General features: G+C 32.5%; 1 protein-coding gene across 1 annotated transcript; it reads left to right on the top strand.

Annotated features, from left to right (window-relative positions):
* Positions 1–6,073: 6,073 nt before the first annotated feature.
* LOC130445876 (ankyrin repeat domain-containing protein SOWAHA-like) lies at positions 6,074–14,878 on the top strand. Its single transcript, XM_056781764.1, has 6 exons — positions 6,074–6,100; positions 6,450–6,522; positions 6,752–6,847; positions 11,671–11,697; positions 14,364–14,530; positions 14,635–14,878. The coding sequence occupies exons 1-6, from the start codon at positions 6,074–6,076 to the stop codon at positions 14,809–14,811; spliced, it is 567 nt and encodes a 188-aa protein (XP_056637742.1). The 3' UTR covers positions 14,812–14,878.
* Positions 14,879–20,759: the final 5,881 nt, after the last annotated feature.

Below are 20,759 nucleotides of genomic sequence, written 5' to 3' on the forward strand. Positions count from 1 at the left end.
CGAAGCATATGGTTAGCTGTTTCTTCCGCACCACCGATTTTATGTCGTAAGATCAATGTGAGGTCAATTCTGAATGGTACACAATTTTTTATACCCCGAAAGATATTGGGAAAATTCGTAAAACGTTCACAACCAACAATACGAACTGAAGCATTTGATTTAACACCTAATGATCTCCATCAACGTGAGAAAATACTCCAAGTTCTTAATGAAAAAACTAGACTAGAAATATAAATAGCAATCAAGGTTTGTTTGAATTAACTAATTTTTTTTTTGGTTCTTTTCATGTCCAAACGATTTTCAATTACCAAATTTTGTTATAATTCATCGACATAACATAGAACGGGGTAAGTCGATTTTTTTATACTAGTTTTGTAGATTTACGCAATTAATTTGAGTTTTGTTAACATATATTATTGTTTACTTGACTTTGTGAAACTACAACTTTTTAGAATAATACATCAACTTATATATATAATACAAATCCGTGAGAACGTTTTTATAAAAATTCTTTTCATACGAGACCCGTCTTTTTTAAAGAATTTCTTTATTCGGATTAACAGAACCGGAATTAGTTATATTATTCATCGAGAACAATATTTATTATTTAACATTTAATGGTTCTGTCCATGGTCAATTGAAAAATTTACTTTCAAAAATTTAAACACATCTACTGCGGAAACAATGACCAAAATCAACCAAATCGTGCGTGCAGATCGTCGATCAGCATCCGGATGATTGCCGAGGCTGTAAACGCCGATAAAAAAACGGATAGAAAAATTTGCAACGAGGAATTCCACATGACAAAAGTTGGTGCTAAAACATCTGACTCCTAACCAAAAGCTCTTGCCTCAACGGGTCTGCTTAGATTTCCTTGAAAGGTTAGAAAACGATCTGCTTTGAAAGGGATCCGATTTGAGTAGATGGAAACGTTAAAGCAAAAAACGGCTGAGCTCCTAAAAGCACTTACCAAAGAAGACTTCCAGCACTGTTTCGATCAATGGAAAAAACGTATGAAAAGGTGTTTATGTTTATGGAAGGGGGGCATTAGAAACTAGAATAATTTTTATAATTAAAACCTTTTTCGTAACCAGTCCCGTTATTTGATAGCCAGTATAAAATTTCGGTTGTTTTATTTTGCCAGATTTGTCATGAATTCACTTCAAAATTGGGCAAATTCAAATCTTGCGTTAATTACAAACTATTTTATCGCGTCATAACACATTAAATTATATTTTAGATTTATTCTAGAATCTCATGGTATATATTTGGTCCATCTCTGTAGATAAATTCGGTAGCCCTTGGACCTTAAAGGACATTACATAAGTTGCAAAGACGAACGCATGCCGAGCATTTTTCATGTCTTGGGATGTCACCCGAGATTATACTTTAATACAATAGATAACAGCTTGTTTATGACATTTAACATTTGTATATACCTGCGGCCGGCCGTCCCAACGACTTGTTAAAATTAGCTTTACGGCCAACAGGCAATTTTTAAGATTTCTGTCTCATAATGATAGGTTAGGATCATATAAATTATGGTTTTGCGTGTAAAAAATGTTGTAATTTGACGTGATACCGAATTAATAAACCATCAAAAATCACTAGGTACCGTTTATAATTATCCAATGAGCCTTTTTGTTACGAAAAATTGATAGACAAGAAATTAATTTCACAAACAATCATAAGAATAAGGTGAAATTAAAGGAAAAGTTGAATTTATCGATTGAGAACCGTCTTTACAAGAACGATAAACATATTTGCCAAGTTCAAACCCTTCTTTGATTTTATTTTTTATATTTACATACTTGTTCAATTTCCTTGTAGTTAGCTAAGCTTGTAAAATGCTCTGTAATTAAAATTCTTTCATCAATGCATGGTTATCATACGTGTATAACCACCTTAAGAAAGAAAATATCAAAAATAATCGGCTAATTCGATCCAGTCGTGGTTCATGTTAATAGAGGTCTTGTGAAAAAAAATAGTGTTATTGGAAATGTCTTATATACGTCTTATCGCCCTTAAACAGGGTCCACACTATACCGCGGTAGGCCGGGCGGGTTGAACCGGATGGGCTAACCGGGCCGGCACGACGTCCACACCGAAAACGAAGCCAACCGGGTTATTTCTACCTACATTATGGTTTAATTGTAACTGAAGCCGCTCGGCACGTCCCCACTCTATATTTTTGTTTGGCTCGGCTCGGCTTCCTTTGATCTGTACCTACTTTATGCGGGTTGAGATCGGCACTGCCTGGGCCGGCATTTTCTAACCCGGCAAAGCCGCCCGAGGCGTCTACATCAACGCCGCTTTGGCCGCCCGGGTCAGCCCGCCCGGCCTACCCCGGCATGGTGTGGACCCTGCTTTAGATTAGGGCGAAAAGACTTTGAATCTACCTCACTAACAATTTGATCTATTAGTCTATTATGTATCTCTAACTGTTTATTAATCAAGACGCAACGACTTTACTAGGTGAATCATTTGTCTGGGAGCTCTGTGGCTTATCTCTTCTACCTTGAACAACATTGAATTTAGTACTGTAGGCTTTATCTTTGGACTAATTGCAGAAACGACGAAAGCTGTCAGGTATTTCTCTGATAGTCTCATTTTTCATAAAAGCATCTGAAACCAAATGGTTGAATGAGAAAGAAACTGTTTCAAACCTAGGGTCATACTCCATTTTTATAATATCTTCTTGTTTCCTCACTTTTGTATGATGATGATTTAATAGCTTTTTGGGAAACTTATCAAAGATTGTGATCCTATCAAAGGAGTTTTTCTTCGCTTGTTCGTTATGCTATGATTCGATTTCATGAAAGTCAAGTGTTTAAAGGACTGCTCTGTTTTACCGCTGTTTTGGTTGAGGTTGAGGTCTTTTGGAATGAGTTGATCCGCATCTCTCCGAAAACATGACGGGGCTCCTCAACCATTAATGGATGTTTCCAGACTAGGAAAAAACCTGCTAGGAAAGTGATATCAATGAAATTAGGAAATAATCGCTGAAAGAAGTGCTTATTTTGTGACCAAAGTAAACTGTTCCATAAAAACGACATCATCACTGACTAAGGAAACAAAATATAAATCGATATGGGCAATCATTACATCACAAGCTTCAAACCAAATCGTTTACTACAATTTATGGCAAACTCTAATCATCCTGTAAGACCAATATTGTGATTCTGATAAAAGGGTTTAGAAAGTTTTCTGGCCAGTAGCAAAGTTATGAAAATGGTGCTCCAGTTTTCGGATAATATTGGTACTGTTCCACGTAACTGATGAAATATTCAGTAAAACAACAAAAGCTTGATGATTCAACGAATTTATTGTCCAGATGTCACCGGAGATTATTTGAAAATGTTATTATGTAAACATAAAACCACCTGTTGTATTCAAGCCGTGAAACATCTTCTATGTAGGTAGTAAACTTCTAAGTAATGATGAATATGGAATGAGTTCCTTTTGTTTTTATTTTATTTTGTGTGAAAGGATTTCCATCGGCTTCCGACACACTAGAAAATAGGATGTTAAATTTGTAAATACGGGACAGAAACACGAGATCAAAATTTAGATTTGTATATACAGTGTGTTATGCCGCTTCTCGGTGAAATAAATTTTTTCACCGTATACTTGAAACTAGGAAAACATTTTATTGATCTGCTATATTTTCGAAAGTATATCAATCAATTTATATTCAAAATTCATTAATAATGAAATTTTGTTGTAATTGAAAAAATATTTATGCAATATACAATTTTAAAAAAATTAGTTTTTTATAATTATATTTATAAAAGAAGAAGTTATACAATTTTTTTAGACAAACATTCAAGTACTCCTTGGAGATTTCATAATATTTTCTTGTATCAGTGAATTTTTATGAATCTTCAATAATTGTTACTTAGATGCTAGTTTCCAAGTCATTAACATCGTTCCAACTTGTGCAGCTGAAGTCTTCTACAAGCTACCTACGAAAAAAAATCAGTATAACATACACGGTACATTAAAAACCAAGATTTTGGAACTTTGGACTTTGGAATCTAAATATTCAACATCTAGGGCTTCTCCAATAAATTGCTTCATTCATTTCATTTGTAGAAAATGTTTTTGTTTTTTTTGGGCACATATACTTTAAAATTTAGTTTTAAGTAAGGCATTTGATTTAGGATATTTGGATATGTCCACTTGATAAATAATGTAAAATTCAAAATTGAATAATTTGTCCATAGACTCGGGGGTTTCGATTTTTTGGATAACTCATCAAAATAAACAATTACCTCGTTTTCTGGAAACCTGCAAGTTTTATTTTCCAGTTCATACGAGGATGGTCTCTAGAAGTAACTGCCCAACAAAGAAAACACAAAAATTTTGGAGAAAAATATATTTATTTTTCATCGTAATCTCCTTTGAGCTCATACATTTTTCCCAGCGATGTTGAATAAGTTCGATAAAATGCTCCGAGGGTGCATGAGGTAGCAATTCAAACATTCTCATTAACTTTGGCCATTGCAATAATGGACGTGTAAGCTGATGGATTGTCTTGATGAAACAACACTTTCTTTTTAGCCAAATGCGGCCGATTTTGTTTGATTCCTTCACTCAAACGTTGCAATAAGTTCGCATAAAATAGTCAATGACAATTAACCCATGCGAATCCCAAAACCTACGCCAAGGCCTTGCCTGCAGATGGAATGGTCATTACCTTCTTTGGAACCAAACCCTCGATGGAAACATCTTCGCGACGCTATACTTCTTAAGTCGAGTAGAATCTTATTCAGCTTTTGTATTAGTTAGTCTAAAGCCTTTCAAATAAAGATGACCAGTTTTTTCTACGTTTACAAATTCACTTAAAACGTCCACTATCAATGGTTGTCAAATGAAAATTAAACATTTGCTGTATAGATGGTGTACTGTCTAAGACAGTGATGTTTTTCAATCAACTACCGCCATATCTAGGTCAGGCCACGTACTTCTGGGTCCTACCTCATAAATAGAGAGTCAAATTTTTCGTATACTTCAGCTAATTTTAATGGCAATAAATTATTTGTTCCTCTTGCGGCAATAATTGTAGTATTTTTTGTCTCTTAACGAATATCATTAAAATGGTACCAGTAAGTACGAAAAAATTTAAGTATAGAAGCAGTAAAATAAATTTGTTCACACTATAGGAGTAAGTTAAAAAAACATTTTATTGACCCGCAATATTTTCAAAAGTAGATCGTTTATACTCGGTCTCATTTCCAGGATGTATTATGGATAAAGAGCGCTTTAAAAAATCTTATCGCAGATTTTAACACGAGGAAACTAAATATAAATTGTAATTTTTATATTTGGCAGCGATCAGATAAAAATATGGGCTCCCATAATTGGCGATGATGCACCTGCTTACGTTTCGCCGATCTTTGAGAATTTTCAGTTTACGAACAACACTAATTATAATAGATGTAAAGATACCTACTAATTGTATCTGCCAAATAAAAACATGTTGACGATAACGGAGTGTAAAATTTATGATTATAAAATTTCATATTAATTACTTTCTCAAGCTTACGTCTATATCATTAATTTAAAAATATAACTTTTGTTACAGGAAAAAGTATTCGATCATTTTTAACGATAAAAAAGTCGAAAACATCTTTTTCTTATTTATGCACTTGCCACGTATCCTGTTGACTGGAATAAATTCAAACACACAGTATATTTTTTACCATTTTACCTCTTATCGATGACCGTAGCGACTGCGGACATAACGGCTGCGGCCGCTACAGCTATAGTCGCGAGATACACTCCCTTGCAGCGACTAGAGCTGTAGTATTGCAAAAGCATCATTGCAAAAAGATGAGGAAGAAGATGTGTTGTTGGCTAAATTGACAAGAACGAAGGAGTTTCAAAATATTTTATATAAGAATCGCCTTCTACGGGATAATTCAAAGTTTAGACGGTTTTTTCGTTTGAATAAAGTCCAGTTTGGCTACATATTATCGTTTAACTAAAGTGATTTGATCAGAAAATCATATAAATTAAATTTGATATTATTGGATTGGAGAGAAATTCAATTAATTATATGCGAAGGACAATGAGCCGTAGTCGCGCGACTGCAGTCGTACCGTTGCAATCACTACAATTGTGGCTTAGGAATCCTGCCTTTAGTTATAAACACTCCTCACTACACAATTAATTTATAGTTTTAATACACTAATCACTAATTTATATTTACTATTCACGAATACTTAAAGTGACTTTCCACTCGTCTCGTATATATTTATAGTGAAAAGAGAATTTGAGAAGAGACAATTTGCTTCTTAGTACGTCACTGGTTGTAGCTAAAAGCATTTAGTTTGTATAGTACCAACGCTGTAAAAAGTATGCATAAAACAATTTTCAAGTACTGTATTTAATTATGTTCAATTATTAATGAGACATTCTGTATATTCTGTACTTTCTTTTCATAGGGATATACACCGTTACATATTTCCGCCCAATTCGGCCACAAAGACGTCTTCAAACTTCTTATTGAAGTATATAGTAAGTAAAAATTACATTACAGTTAAACTGCTGTTAGGAATTTTTCTTCACCAATTAATCGATTAATATTTAGAAAAATCGATACATATTATTGTTAGGTAATAATAAAACCAATTTTATTTCCATATTACAACATTTAAGATGTAGATAATCGATGATAAATCGTCAAGGTGCTCATTGAAACTTGTTTAAAGTCCTTCTTTTCTTTGACCCATATTTTTCATTTTAGAAGCCGATCCTAATATACGCGATTACAGTGGTAAAACTGCGGATTATTATTTTTTCGTGAAAGATCAAAAAGAAGGACAAGGTGTTACATTGCGCAGTGAGTATGGCACACAAAAGTCCAGGCATGGTAAATCTAGAAGTAAAAGCTTTCGCAACAAAATCATTTCTGCACCAACAAGCATTGCTGTTTCAGTACCATCTATCGTCGATTTTATTAAAGTAGAAAACAACACGTTCTAGTTTAATTTATGTTAGTTGCATTTAATTTCATTTAATGTTACCATTTGAATATTTGAATTTTTTCACCATTAATATGGAGACCATATAGGATGAGGAACGAAAATAAATGCTTTCTGATTATTGTATTCTTGACATGGCACTTATACAATGAAATGACAATAAATGATACTGATTATACACTTGGTGTTTCTATGGTTGACAATTCTACCAAATGATAAAAGTGTGTGCGTAAAATGAAAGTTCTTCTTTAAATAGCTTTGTCCGTCCAAGAAACGGAGTGCTCATAGTTAACGAGATATCTAAGGCCCCTTTCACACCAAACGAATACGAATCAATCTGGATCACCCCGAATCAAGTTGAATCTGTTTCGTCATCTCCACTCTTTCACACCAGCTGAATCAACCTGAATAATTCTTACCTGGAATGTTTAATTCTTCGCCAATTTTCCTCCACACAGAATATATGAGATTTCTGTTGCTGTGATTTTTATCAGTGGCGTCAAAAATCGCACTATTTTCTTTAACTTTTAAAATTAATAACTCCACGTCCATCTCGTATGGTTGTTGATTCAAGACTGACCGGACGAATAATCTGACGGGTTGAATCAAGTGCGACCTCGAAATAAAACCTGATTGAACCAGATTCGTCCTGTCTGATGGCGGGAAAAGAGTCCCTTCACATTTAAACGGAGCGCTCGAAGCCGAATCTTGGTCAATCAGAGTCAACTTGATCCGGAGTGATTCTGATTGATTCGGATTCGTTTGGTGTGAAAGGGCCCTAAGACGAGGTTCCATGTACAGAGTCGCACTAAGCCACGAATTAAACAAGATATAATAAGCAACTAGGTATCGAATAATTACTCAAGGCTTAACTAATTAAAAAAGGAAAACCCTTTGTATTCAACTTTAAATTATAAATAAATAGGAACATTTTATTTCAGCAGAACAAACAAAATAAAAATTTTTTGCTTCAATAGGGAAACTAATCATTTTCTGATTCCCCCCAACTTTTGTTTTATTTTCTATCACGAACTATTTTCAAAAACACAAATTTGTAAATATATAAACTAAAATTTGTTCTGCTGTCAACTTTTTATAAATAATTAATCGTAATAAATTTTTTTTTAGTGTATTCCATTTTCTATATGGTTTTCATATTAATTGAAATTAAAATTCCCTTAAATCAATTCGAATTGTAGATCAAAATGAGTTAGAATTTCTGGAACCGTTCGTGATATTCATTTTTATTGCTACCACTACACCAACACTCCAAATCAAACTGACGCACGTTTAGTTTACCAAATTATCATCTTCAGAAATCTTACTTTATTAACAAAACGCACTCCAGATAGTAGAAAGTGAATGCTAGTGTAGTGGTAGAGCAAAGTATTTTCAGTATAGTTAAAATGAAAGAAAACACAAGTAGAATTAACAACAATTTCTCTTTAGTACTTTTTTGGAAAGAAAAACCATTGTAGTTCTGTATCATATTTAAATAGAAACTTCTAGAACTGTTAATGATAAACATAGTGAAAATGTCATTAAACAATTACAATTAAATTGTGTGCTCTGAAGACGATAACTTTGTTATCAAAACGCACTTCAGGCAATGCAATGCGAATGCTGTAATGGTACATTGTGTTCAGCGTATTTGGAATGAATTTTTTTTTGTTACACAAGGAAACATAACAATTTCTCATTGGTACATTTTTTAATTATGTGTGTGTATAATCGAATGGGAATTTCTGGAACGGTTAATGGTATTCATACTGTTTACTATCACTCACAATTACATAATCTAGTTTTTTAGTCCAAACACGACTTGAAAGACCAGTGAGTGTAGGTGTAGTGGTAGTAAACAGTGCTTGAGTTGTTAATTAAACGATTCAGCGACTCTTTTGAGTTTTTTTCCAAGAAAAACTTACAAATACCGATAAATACGGTAACATTTTGTACTGATTTTCTTTTTGTTTTTATTAATAAACTTTATATAAATTGATGAAGAAATTGTTGTTATTTCTGATACAGCTTGTGTCTTCTAAACAGGTATTTTTGCTAGTCATTTTCACTACCTTTTTGGAAAATTTTATACTCTTTACCAATTATTTATTTCTTCTCCATTTTCTTTATATGTCCAAAGGTGGCTCAAGAAAAACGAGTCTCGTACCGAATTATGAGGGTTTATAATGTTTTAAGAGCTCATTCCAAACGGGAGGTCGAAAAAATGTTTTAGGGGTCACACCATATCATTTAAAATTTCTAAAATCGTCAAATGTTTCACATTATTCAATTTTTTTCAAGAAAAATGATGAATATCCTGAAAAACTCAAGTCGAAATTTTGATATTTGAGGAACGCTGTAAATTTTTCAAAGTTTCAAAGACAAGTACATTATTACATAAAGATAATTGAAAAAAATTTGCTTCTTGACGATTTTAAAAATTTGGAGTGACCCTTAAAACATTTTTTTTGAACCGCCGTTTGAAATGGACTCTCAAAACATTATAAAACCTCATATTTCGGTACGAGACTCGAAAAAACAATTCTTTGGACCACCCTAATATTGAAAACCTCGGAAAAATATTGATCAAAACATGTACCAGTGAAGCTTCTTTCTTTCTTTCCCAACATCGTGGTCTTTGAAGATAGTTACGAGTACAAAGTGGAGGTACTGCAATTAAGGGGGCTTCGTTCGGCAGTAGACGAGGATCTACTTAGTCACTGACTTAATACCACTATAACTTTTTCGATGTCTTCTACAATACAATCAAAATCGTCGTATCAGTTAAATGGAGAAAGAAAATTATTATTAAGTACTGTTTTTTTTTTTGAAAAACGATTCTTTTCAGTATTATTTATAATTTTTCAAAACCAGCAACTTCACATTTTGACTGTATAAAAACTAGTAACCATTTTCTTATAAAAATCCCAGCTGTTGCTTTGGCAAGCTATTACCCAACAAATTTGACTCTATTTAAATTAAACTGCCCCACAAAAGTTAAAAAAAAAAATTATATTGCAACATTAATAATATCTACGATATAACTAATCATTTTATCTCCAAAGCCTGATGGTAAAACGTTCTTGGGCTTTATGTGTGGTTAGTTAATGGGATAATTGCAGTAATATGTTCATCAAGCTCATATCTTGAGTCATATGTTAACAATAAGGACTTCCATTCACATGTTAATTAAACCCATGAGAATAGAACATCAAATTTGACTTAAACTAATTCACCCTTAACCCGTAATTCATAGATTGGAACTGAAACACCAGAGGTATTACGAAAACCTCATCGTATGATACTTCTAGTACTCGATTATTATTATCATTATGCCGTTCAATCTCTTAGATTATGGCTGGAGCCAATTAGTTCGGATTATCGAATTTTTCCAACCTTTGTGGGGTAGTTTATTCATCTTACCACTTTGTATTATTTTTCTCAAATGATTTGTTATATCATTTCATACACAAATCTGATCATCACATTTCATTTTTAACGCTTATTTCTTAGCTTATACTAGTTTCATTCACAATGATTTTCCTTCGTATTTACTAGGTGGTGGAAATATATTTTATTTTGAATTGAAATGTATTTAATGCTTGTTATCAATTAGATAGTGACTAAACGTCGTGATGAAAAATAGGTAAAGGTATTTACTTGAGAGTATTGGATATATTTGTTGTTGTTATATTTATCAATAAAAACAGATTAATTAATATTGAACACACAATTTACTAGCAATTACACTTTCAAGTCCTTTAAGCCGGTTATACACATTTGGAAGGCTCGAAGGACCAGTTGGTGAGTTTTGATACAGTATTAGTAAATAGGGTGTTCACTGGAATGACCAATTATAGGAAATACGCTCTTACTGATGAAGAAGTGGCAAGTAGTTTCCATTCTTAACCATAAGCTAAATTCTTTAATTTTGATCAAAAAGATTTTAAGAATATAATAAAAATCAATTTCATTTAAAATATTTTGGCGATTATTGAACTATTAAAACAAAACGCAGAATTGCTTAGAAACAAAAACGAAATCTTGATTCAAAAATAAATCGTCTAAATTTAATCCTTTGACATGTTTCATTATTTAATTCAATTAATTTTTTGGTCATCGCACGATTTCGTTTCGTCTTGGCTTAGAATAACATTTTGTCTTTGATTACGTTTTTATTAATTTTTTGATTTCTAAATGAAGAAATACAATACAAGGTCTTGATCCGATTTGATAACTTTAACTCGAAATCTTACATAAGTTACAGCTTTCACAGGACTCCCTACCCACTACAACCGCGAGTTTTTTCCAGCTTTCACTTTTCTAAATCTTTGTGATCACCGAATAGAGAAAATGTTATCACAGATGTTCTCATAAGTTTTACTTAATATAACAAGCGAAGATAATTTCAGTAAAATTAAATACAAAGATGAATTTGTTGCTTCAAAGTTTTATTTGTAACTTAAAAACTACTGCAGCCACTTTTGTATACTTTACATGGTTACGGGTTACCTACAACAGTAGTGTACAGTTTAATATTACACAGGCACTTGTTGTAATCCTTATTACATTTGGAGAATGGGTAGTTTATAGTAATTTTCATCTAGATGCATGTAGTTACGGTCGATAATCAATTAAATACATTGTTACTAAATCCATTCGTTTTTTTTGTTTTTTGCAGAAATAAAAGGACGAAAAAAACAATCTGGTAAGTTATAACTGCAACTAGCAACATTCAAAATTAACAGTCAACCCAAAATACCATAAATAATTATTTATATTATAAATTATACCACAAAAGAATTTTTATAAATGTCGAATTAATTGTTTAAAGAAAGTGGATATTGATTCAGGTCTTATTGATATATACTAAATCTTATTTACTATAAACCCGCGTACAAGGATGGTCCTAGAAGAACCTAGTTTGAACTAGAGAACTCTGGTTGAGACTCTTCCTTTATCAACGGTAAAATATTGGGCAGACGAGTTTAAACGAGGCCGTACGAACACCAGCGTCGCAGTGGTCGACCAAATGAGGTGATTAATCCAGAAAAGAAAATCCACAAAGTGGACTATCTTGAAGAAGGAAAAACTATCAACTTATTGCAACATTTGAGCGAATAAATCAAGCAAAATCGACCGCATTTGGTTAACACGAAAGTGTTGTTTTATCAGCTCACATATCCGTTAGTGCAATAGCCAAAATTAATGAATTGAAGTTTGAATTGCTACCTCAAACACCCTATTCGCCAGATTCAACCCCCTCGGATTATTTTCTATTCCCAGATTTGAAAAACGGCTCGCTGGTCAAAGATTTTCCAACAATAACGAAGTGATGTCGGTAGTTAATGGCTATTTTGAAGAGCTTGAAGATTCTTATTATAAGAAGGGTATCAAACCTATTCAACATCGCAGGAAAAAGTGTAATGCTAAATATAACATTCAAATGGTTTTGGAAACATCACCTCACCACTTGGTTCAAGAAAATTCTGTTTAAAATTCAGACTTAAACGTAGTTTATGGCTTGCTATACGAGGTGTGGCTATTAAATAACAGACTTCCATTGTTCGAAATAGTCCTTTTAATGCAGATTTGATTCGTCATACGTTATCATTCTAATAAGTTTCACTTCGGTCGAAGGTACGTAGCTACTAATAAAATACGTACCTTCGAATGGTATGAAGAAAAATCGTATACACTACACGGACCGAAAGTTGAATTTTCGACCCTGCGCGTCATTGAAAGCTTGCTGTTCAAATGTGAGGATTCTAGTTTTACACACACTTTTCACATGTTAAAATTTTCATGTTCGGGCGACCCGAACGTGAATCATCAAAACACGTCGACGCGAGAAACATTCATCGCCATACACTTGTTTATTAAATTATAAGTTTCAGTTGCAGTTTTCACAAGTTTCATGAGAAATTTCACAACAATTCGTTATTTTATTTTTACGACAATTATTTTTGTCGAAAAAGATGCCCCCTAAACAAATGATGACAACGGCTACACTGGTTTGCCTACAGACACGGTAGACATCGCATTCGGAAGGGTTGGCTTCAAGCTAAATAGCTGACAGTACTTTTTATGTAGTCTTGTTATTTAATAGCCATACCTCGTATTCACCACTACTTCACTCATCCCTCAAAATCTATGAAATTTAGTGAGTAACCTTTTCAACAGGTTATTATCTCACTTTTACTTGATTGTTTGGTAAGTATTATTAGGGTGATTCCCATTGTGAAAACGGTTATTTTGTCACCATATTTATTATAAAACATTGCTGCTTAAAATTGCGACACTTTGGGTTATGTAAATTTTCTGCAAGCTTCTGTAAAGGCTGCTTGAAGGAAATATCACGATTATTTAATCATTACAAATCATGAAAAGATTTAGAACATGCTGTTTGAATTGAACTGGTGAATCATTCCTTGGACCAACTGGTCACTTCATATTCAATTTTTTGAAATTTTAGATGGTGGTATTGACATGACGTGCAAGTCTATTTTTACATTTCATATTGTAACACATTCTTGCATCTATGGAACTTTGAGATCGGCTTCGCTGGATGTTGGTACAACCAACCAAAAACTTGATATTGAGTGGTAGCTCGAATTTTCTGTGGTGTAGACACTTCAAATTTAATTTGTTGCCAGTGTTGTTTTCTCAACAACTTACAAAATCAGTTTACTCAAATTATGATTCTTCTATTGAGGTTATGTTTGACTTCTCTTCTTACAGTGAAGGTTGCTTCCATCTTCACTGTGTTTTAAGTATTATTGTGATAATTGGAATCATCTGTAGTTGAATCACTTGTTTTCTTTCTCATGTCAGTGTGGGTCAGTATTTATGTGGATGTTTATATACTTTGGTATTTTAAAGACGGTTTAAAAAGTGGCGTCCTCCTCTTTCCATTATCCTCAAAGGATAAAGTAACACCATTTATATTTCATTCAACAGTTGTTTCAATGCTTGCCTATCTTTTGCAATCTTTTCGGCATGATGCAGTCTCATATTTATCAAGGGTTTTGTTTAGTCTACCCATCTAGTTGGAGATCTACCTCTTGGGCGTTTGCTTTCTTTCCCGATTAATTGTTCCATTGTTCCTGATCTTCTAGTTATATGTCCCAGGTACTGCAGATAGATGTGGTTAACGGCCTTGTACGTGGACCAATTTCTTGTAGTACGGAGATCTGTCGAAAGCCTCTATAAGGTTTTTATCTGCTTTGTTTAAAGTCCATGTTTCCGCTGCGTACGTTGCAATGGGGAAGATAAGAGCATCAACTAGACGGATTTCCGTTGTTTTTGTGCTGATCGCTGATCTTGCCATAATCAGACGATGCAACTATCAATAATAGTTGTTATATTTTTTAGATAAAGATTTGGGGTTTCTTCGTATTGGATCTCTTAATGTTCGTGTGAAGAAAACGACAGAAGCTTTTAGCAATTTTCTTGGAGTCGGTAGTGGAAGTGTAACTCCTTTGGATTCTGTTAACGAAAAAGTACTTAAAGGCTGGGTTTCGGCAGATAATGTTAATAAGGTAATTTAAATGGATACTTTAACTACATTTTCCTGATAAAATGATCAAAAAACATTTATTTTTGAAGAGATCGTTTTTCTCATTGATTTATATTTATGTTGTAGGAAGTCATGGCAGCGCCAAAAGCTTACACTTCGAAGAAGAAATATAAAAAAGGTTTTGAATCTGGAGGTAGCAGCACGCCTAGTACACCGAAAACTCCAACGAAGAGCTTCAGATCGCTTAACTACGATTCAGATTCTGATACTGCAGCTGGATTTGATTCCAACTGGAAACAATAAGCAAATTGTGATCGCGGATCTTCCAAAAAAATTATATTTTAATTGTAATATAGTTTTTTTAAACGAATCTATTTTTTTTTCTGCTAAGTAATTTCCTTTCTGCAAATAATGATTAAAAACAAGTTCCGTACGAACAATGACGTAAATGCAATAACTTTTACAGGAGAGTAAAAAATCAATGATTATAAGAATAATTATTATAACTTCGTCATAAATCAATCAATACTTATAGGACTTTTCCAAAACTATGATCTCGTTAACACGATCATGATCTAAATGTTTCTGAACTAACCCAGATCAAGTTCATTGTTGTTCTAATGAAGTCAATCTGATCGTAGTCATATCTTATGACCTACCTAGGTATATCGGTGGGTAAATGCAATCAGCAAGTGGATTTTTTTTATTTGTCTATGGTTTTTTGAACTTAAAAAGTTATTTATTCGCATTAAATGGCTTTCTATGTTGTTTAGTTTTATTAATAGTAATGAAATAAAAGTAGGGATCGTAAATATCTAAATTAATTTTTAGTATGGAACAGGATAAAATTAATTAAAACAACCAGAACATTATTCCATGTCGATGTCACACCTACTTGACACATCCACTCGCAGCAGTACTGACAACTGTGCTCCGAAATATGGAGGAAATGTATCGGGAATTTAGAAATTGATGACGAATGACATATTGACAATTGACAGTAATGACACGATTGTGTGTTTTGCGGAGATTTACATACAAGTTGACCTTTTTGTTGTTCTGTGAGTACAGACAACTTAAATAAAAAAGGTGAATACCAACCTAATTTTAGATTGTATAACAACAATCCCCATGAGTAACATTATTGATAAGTTACTGAGGTGCACATTCCGTGAGAATCCTCAATAACTAAAATTAAACATTTGGAATCTATTACACAATCAATAATTTTTACTATATAACAGAGACAATGTATGATGGAGATCCACAAAATAGTTTCATACCGTAGCATCAAAAAAATGAAGGACTTCAATTGGATGTTTAAAATTTTTTTAATATGTAGATTATACAAGAACTGAAAATAACAAGGGGGATTAATAAAACAAACGGATTAAATATAACAAAAAACAATAAATTAATTATTTACGAAGTCAATAGAAGATTTTTTGCTACAATAAATCACACTTTCACAACTAAAAGATTGTAATTCTTGTATTGTGTGTTGCATATATTTCGTGAAAAATCCACATCGTATTTATTCATTGAAGTGTATCAACTAGTTTGAAGGAAACTATACTTATAAATTGTTAATACTGTTACCAGTGTATAGATGGCGAACATATGCTTTAACAACTATATTAAATTTAGTATTATAAACCTAAGTATTAAATGTGAAATTGTTAATTGTTGCACGAAATAACAAATGTTCCTGTATTATCAATTCGCAAAAAGTACGAAATGTTGTTTCAATTTTAAATAATAAAGCCAGAATACGAACTAGGTTTGTTGTTTTATTAAAAATAGCGAATATTATTTGAAATTTTAGTCTGAATAATAAAATAATATATTATTTAAAGTGCTTTTTTGAAATAAAAACAACCACACATCCATAAGATGCACTTCGAAAATAATAAAAAAGTGGTAAAAGTTATATTGTTGTATAGTGGCGCCACCTATCGCGCTAACGAGAAATCATATCGCATTACATAATAATGTAAGCAGAGGGAGTGGTATGCATAAATTATAATAAAATCGTATTTAATAGGGCACAAAAACACATTTATAAAATTTTTATATCAAAAACATTAAATACTTTATAAACAGAAGTTGAAATAACATCAGTAAAATTAATAGTAGAGAAACAATGAATAAAAAAACTGTTTCGCCATCTAGTGTCGAATACAGAAGCTAGAAATTACAATACGAACGAATCGGTCCGGAGCTTTGATATTCAGCGTTTTGGAAGTAATGTACTGTGTGTTGAAATCCCATTCTAGTGGCCAATAAAACTCTTATATACCTTTTTTGTTGGAACTGGTGGTAGTAGATACAGGTCACAGTTAAGGAGACATTTTTCTGCCAGTTGTTACTAACGCAGAAATATAACCAAAACTTTTCTGATATTTGTTTCAAAGTTGAATTAGTTGAGAAAGTTGTGTGAACAAAAAATAATTTGTAATTGGAATTTCTCTGACAATGAAGTAGTATTTTTTTTAACCTTTTGAAGAAACACGAAGAAATGTAAAACAAATTCAAAAAATAAGTGGGACAAGATTTGCTCTAGAACGAACAACTTTTTGATTTCTCTGCGCATCGTCGTTAATGTTCATCAAATATAAAGTGTAAATCTCAAATCATTTTACCAAAATCCCTTATAATATTGAAAAAATGTGAACAATTTCGAAAAGTTAGGTTAGAATCCTAATTTCACGTTAAACTTAAGTTTAAACTACCCCCAGACCGCTGGTAACGTTTTAAACCGTAGCTGTCATAAAACGTGAAAAGTCGATATCTGTAGTTTAAACTTTTGAGGGCTTAAACTTGTAAAATTGGGCCTTATTGTAAGAAAACTCATAAAATATTATGTTATTATATTAATAATATTTTCAACAATACTACAGTACTGTAATACACAAATGTAATTTTATGATCACCCTCTTAACCCAAAAATATCTCGAACCATTATTCCCCGAGTATTTCCGTTTTATTTTTATAAAACACCTTGATGATGATTCGTCGGGAATCTATGTAGATGAGCCATTACACTGATTCATATGTGCAGCATGTGTTGTTCGTTGTACCACTTGCCATTCGACACCAAGACAGAACTATCGCGACCGCCACACAGCAATCCCGATGTAACAGCTGTTTGTACGCGTGTGTATTTAAAAAAAAGCACTCTTACTTGGATCCTAACCTATTAAAATAATCTTTATTGATATACGCGGGTTACTTCAAAAATTCCATATTGAAATGTGGAATATTGTAATGTTCTTATTGTTTATTATACTATTTATTACGTGGAGTGAATTTATAAGAACTGTCTTCTGCGTACTCAATTCATTTAAACACGTAAATTAGACTTAACCAACTTATATAATTAATTTAAATTGACATGTCAAACAAACTCGTTTATACACCCAAAACGTATTTCTCACAAATTCTAGAAAATAAACAAAGAAAACAAATAAACAGAAACACCTCTCGATAAATTAGGTCAAAAGAAAACCTCAAACGAATCCCGCTTTTGCCAAATTTTAGACTTTCATAATAATCGAACAGGTCCGGTTTCACGGCCCATTTCGGGGACGAGTTCGTAACATTGTAAAATACTGACATAGGCATAACCTCAAAAGGTACTAGTGGTGTAAAGAACGTCTATTTATAAACATACAGTTTTGATTATATAAACCCAGGATTGCGATAAATAAAATAGGACAAATATAAAGACTAAAAGTTATGAAGATATCTGATATAAAATGTTTCGAACGAACAAATGCATATCTTATTTCATCATACATTCACAAGAAAGGAAAAAAAATTCACATTGAGTTGAAATGATCTTCGCTTTCTACATTTGGGGAAATAATCGATTCAAAATCAATGTTGTTTTGTGGATGTGAAATTTCATTTATATATGTGATAATATTCGTGATTATTTTTCTTGATTTTACATCTCTTTTTATTTAAAATCATAGATAAAAATTTAACGTTTCGATCTACCTCGATCTTTATAGACATTGACTGTACACAACAGCTGAAAGGATTAGCGTCCAAACGATCTTGTACGACTATGCACCATTCTATATTCCTTTGCCTGTTTTTATTGCCTCCAAAGGAACATTTTTCATGTTTTCGTGGTTCAAAAATTATAAAAGAAGAATTGGGCCTCGGTCAAAAGTACTTTGAGGCATCGGTGCATTGCTGAACCTGCCCATTAGAGCTCTGAATGTAGTGTACTGTTGATTCTTTTGGAAAAATCAGAATAAAGACCTAACAATGGAAATCAGAATCGAACACCTGGATGATTTGCCATTTACTTTTGCTAAAGAGAATAGCCGCTTGAGATGTAATGTCAAATCGTTTTCTGATAACATCAGATGGAATATCGGCGATTCTGATTATTAATAAAAGTGATTGGGAGGAAAATGATACATCGAATAACTATTTTAGAATATTGAACGCAGTCAAAAATGAACAATAGTTGCATTTAATTATCTTACATCTATTTCAATACTCATATATTGAGCTTCTACTAATTAGTCAAACTGTTTCTATAGCAACTTTAAACTAGTTCTACAATTAGTCGTTTTTGGTGTCTTATGTCGTGTTCTTTCACGTTGTCGTTTGTGGTCACGGTCTGTTACTGTCGTAAGACGTTGTCCAACTCCAACTAACGTTAATATTTTACAGTACTTAGTTCATTATTCACTGTCACACACTATTTCACTTAGGTTAAGACATGCGCGAGTCGCTAGGGAATTGCAGAGGACTCTGCGATCGATTGACAACTGACCAATGACAACAGATATACGAAGCTGACAAGTGACATATTCTAGAACCAGCCTTAGTGGTACTTGAACAATGCATTAAGTTTTGTTTTAAGTTGTAAAAAGTAACACGGAATGTTAAAATTTCTGTATGTTGATAACGTAGTACCTCTGAAGATTACTAGTGGTATAAGCGATTTCAAACAGAAAAAGTGTCATCCTCAAAAATAGAAATTGTATGAAATGTAAACAATTTCATACGTATAAACCAACGATTTATGATTAGAGAGGTCAATAGGCATGTTAACAACTTTCTACATTGTAACAACAACCCATTATACTTTTTATTAAAATAATAAAATGTATTTAGTAGCAGCATTTAGTACTGCAATATCTTTTTATAAACATATCTGAATATGCTGTACAATTTGAATAAAAAGTTATTATTTGTAATAATGTTGAAGTATCCTGTATATCCGGCACGTGTCGCCTCCCGTGAATCTCTTAAAAATTAAAGAAAGGTGTTCCCGTGCACTTAGTACGATTCATATTACTATTTACCTATAAAAGAGCCATAACTTGGGAAACAAGTACCAGCTGCGAAAGTACCTTTATATTTGGAAAACGTAAAGGACACATGAATCACGTTTCTTTCACTCATTAGATGTTATAATAAATCACAAAATAATATGTTGGAACTAAACTAAATTCATAAATCTTCATGAAACAGACCAATGATAATTATAGTACAAGATGATTAACTTGGAGAAAATATTTTTCCAAAATATGATAATGATAATAGTGGTTTGTGGTAACTATTCTGATTCAATGTTTATTTCGAAACGTTGTTCTGTGATGGTTAAATAGTTTCGTCCAAGAGAATCGTGTGTTAATGACCGAATTAAGTTGAGCCGGATGGTGTTTTCTATTTTGAAAATAATTTCGAGGAAAACGATTTTACATAAGATACAAATTAAAAAAATGTAGAGCAATGCGACACTCTCTATTTCTCTTAACTCTATTCTGATTGAAGTAGAGGGTGATAGCTGCTATTTCTCCCTCGTCCAATAGTACAATTTCATTTAAATACCACTCTCTCTTCAATATTTTAGTTAGCGACGAGAAGGACGAACCATCTTCATCCCTTAGTTATTGGTTTCTGAATTGAATGAAAAAATGGAATGGAGTAACTTAATATAGAACTAGTTTAAATATTGATTTCTAATTCACAATCCACCTGATTTGTAGATAACCTAATAATAGGAAGCCTGAAAAAATCTCAAACCAATTATCCGCGAAAAATTTATAGTGCGAAGTCTAACCATTTTTTTACTCTTTATTAAGTTGCATTAAAAACTAAGATGCAATTTTCATTTATAGTATAATTTTTTTCTCACTTTGGTACTTGGATGATCCCATCATGTTCTATTCGCAAACAGATTCTTTAAAAATCAGAATCAAACAAATTTGATTTAAAAAAAA

This window comes from Diorhabda sublineata, chromosome 6, assembly GCF_026230105.1.
Source record: "Diorhabda sublineata isolate icDioSubl1.1 chromosome 6, icDioSubl1.1, whole genome shotgun sequence".
Taxonomy (NCBI): Eukaryota; Metazoa; Arthropoda; class Insecta; order Coleoptera; family Chrysomelidae; genus Diorhabda; species Diorhabda sublineata.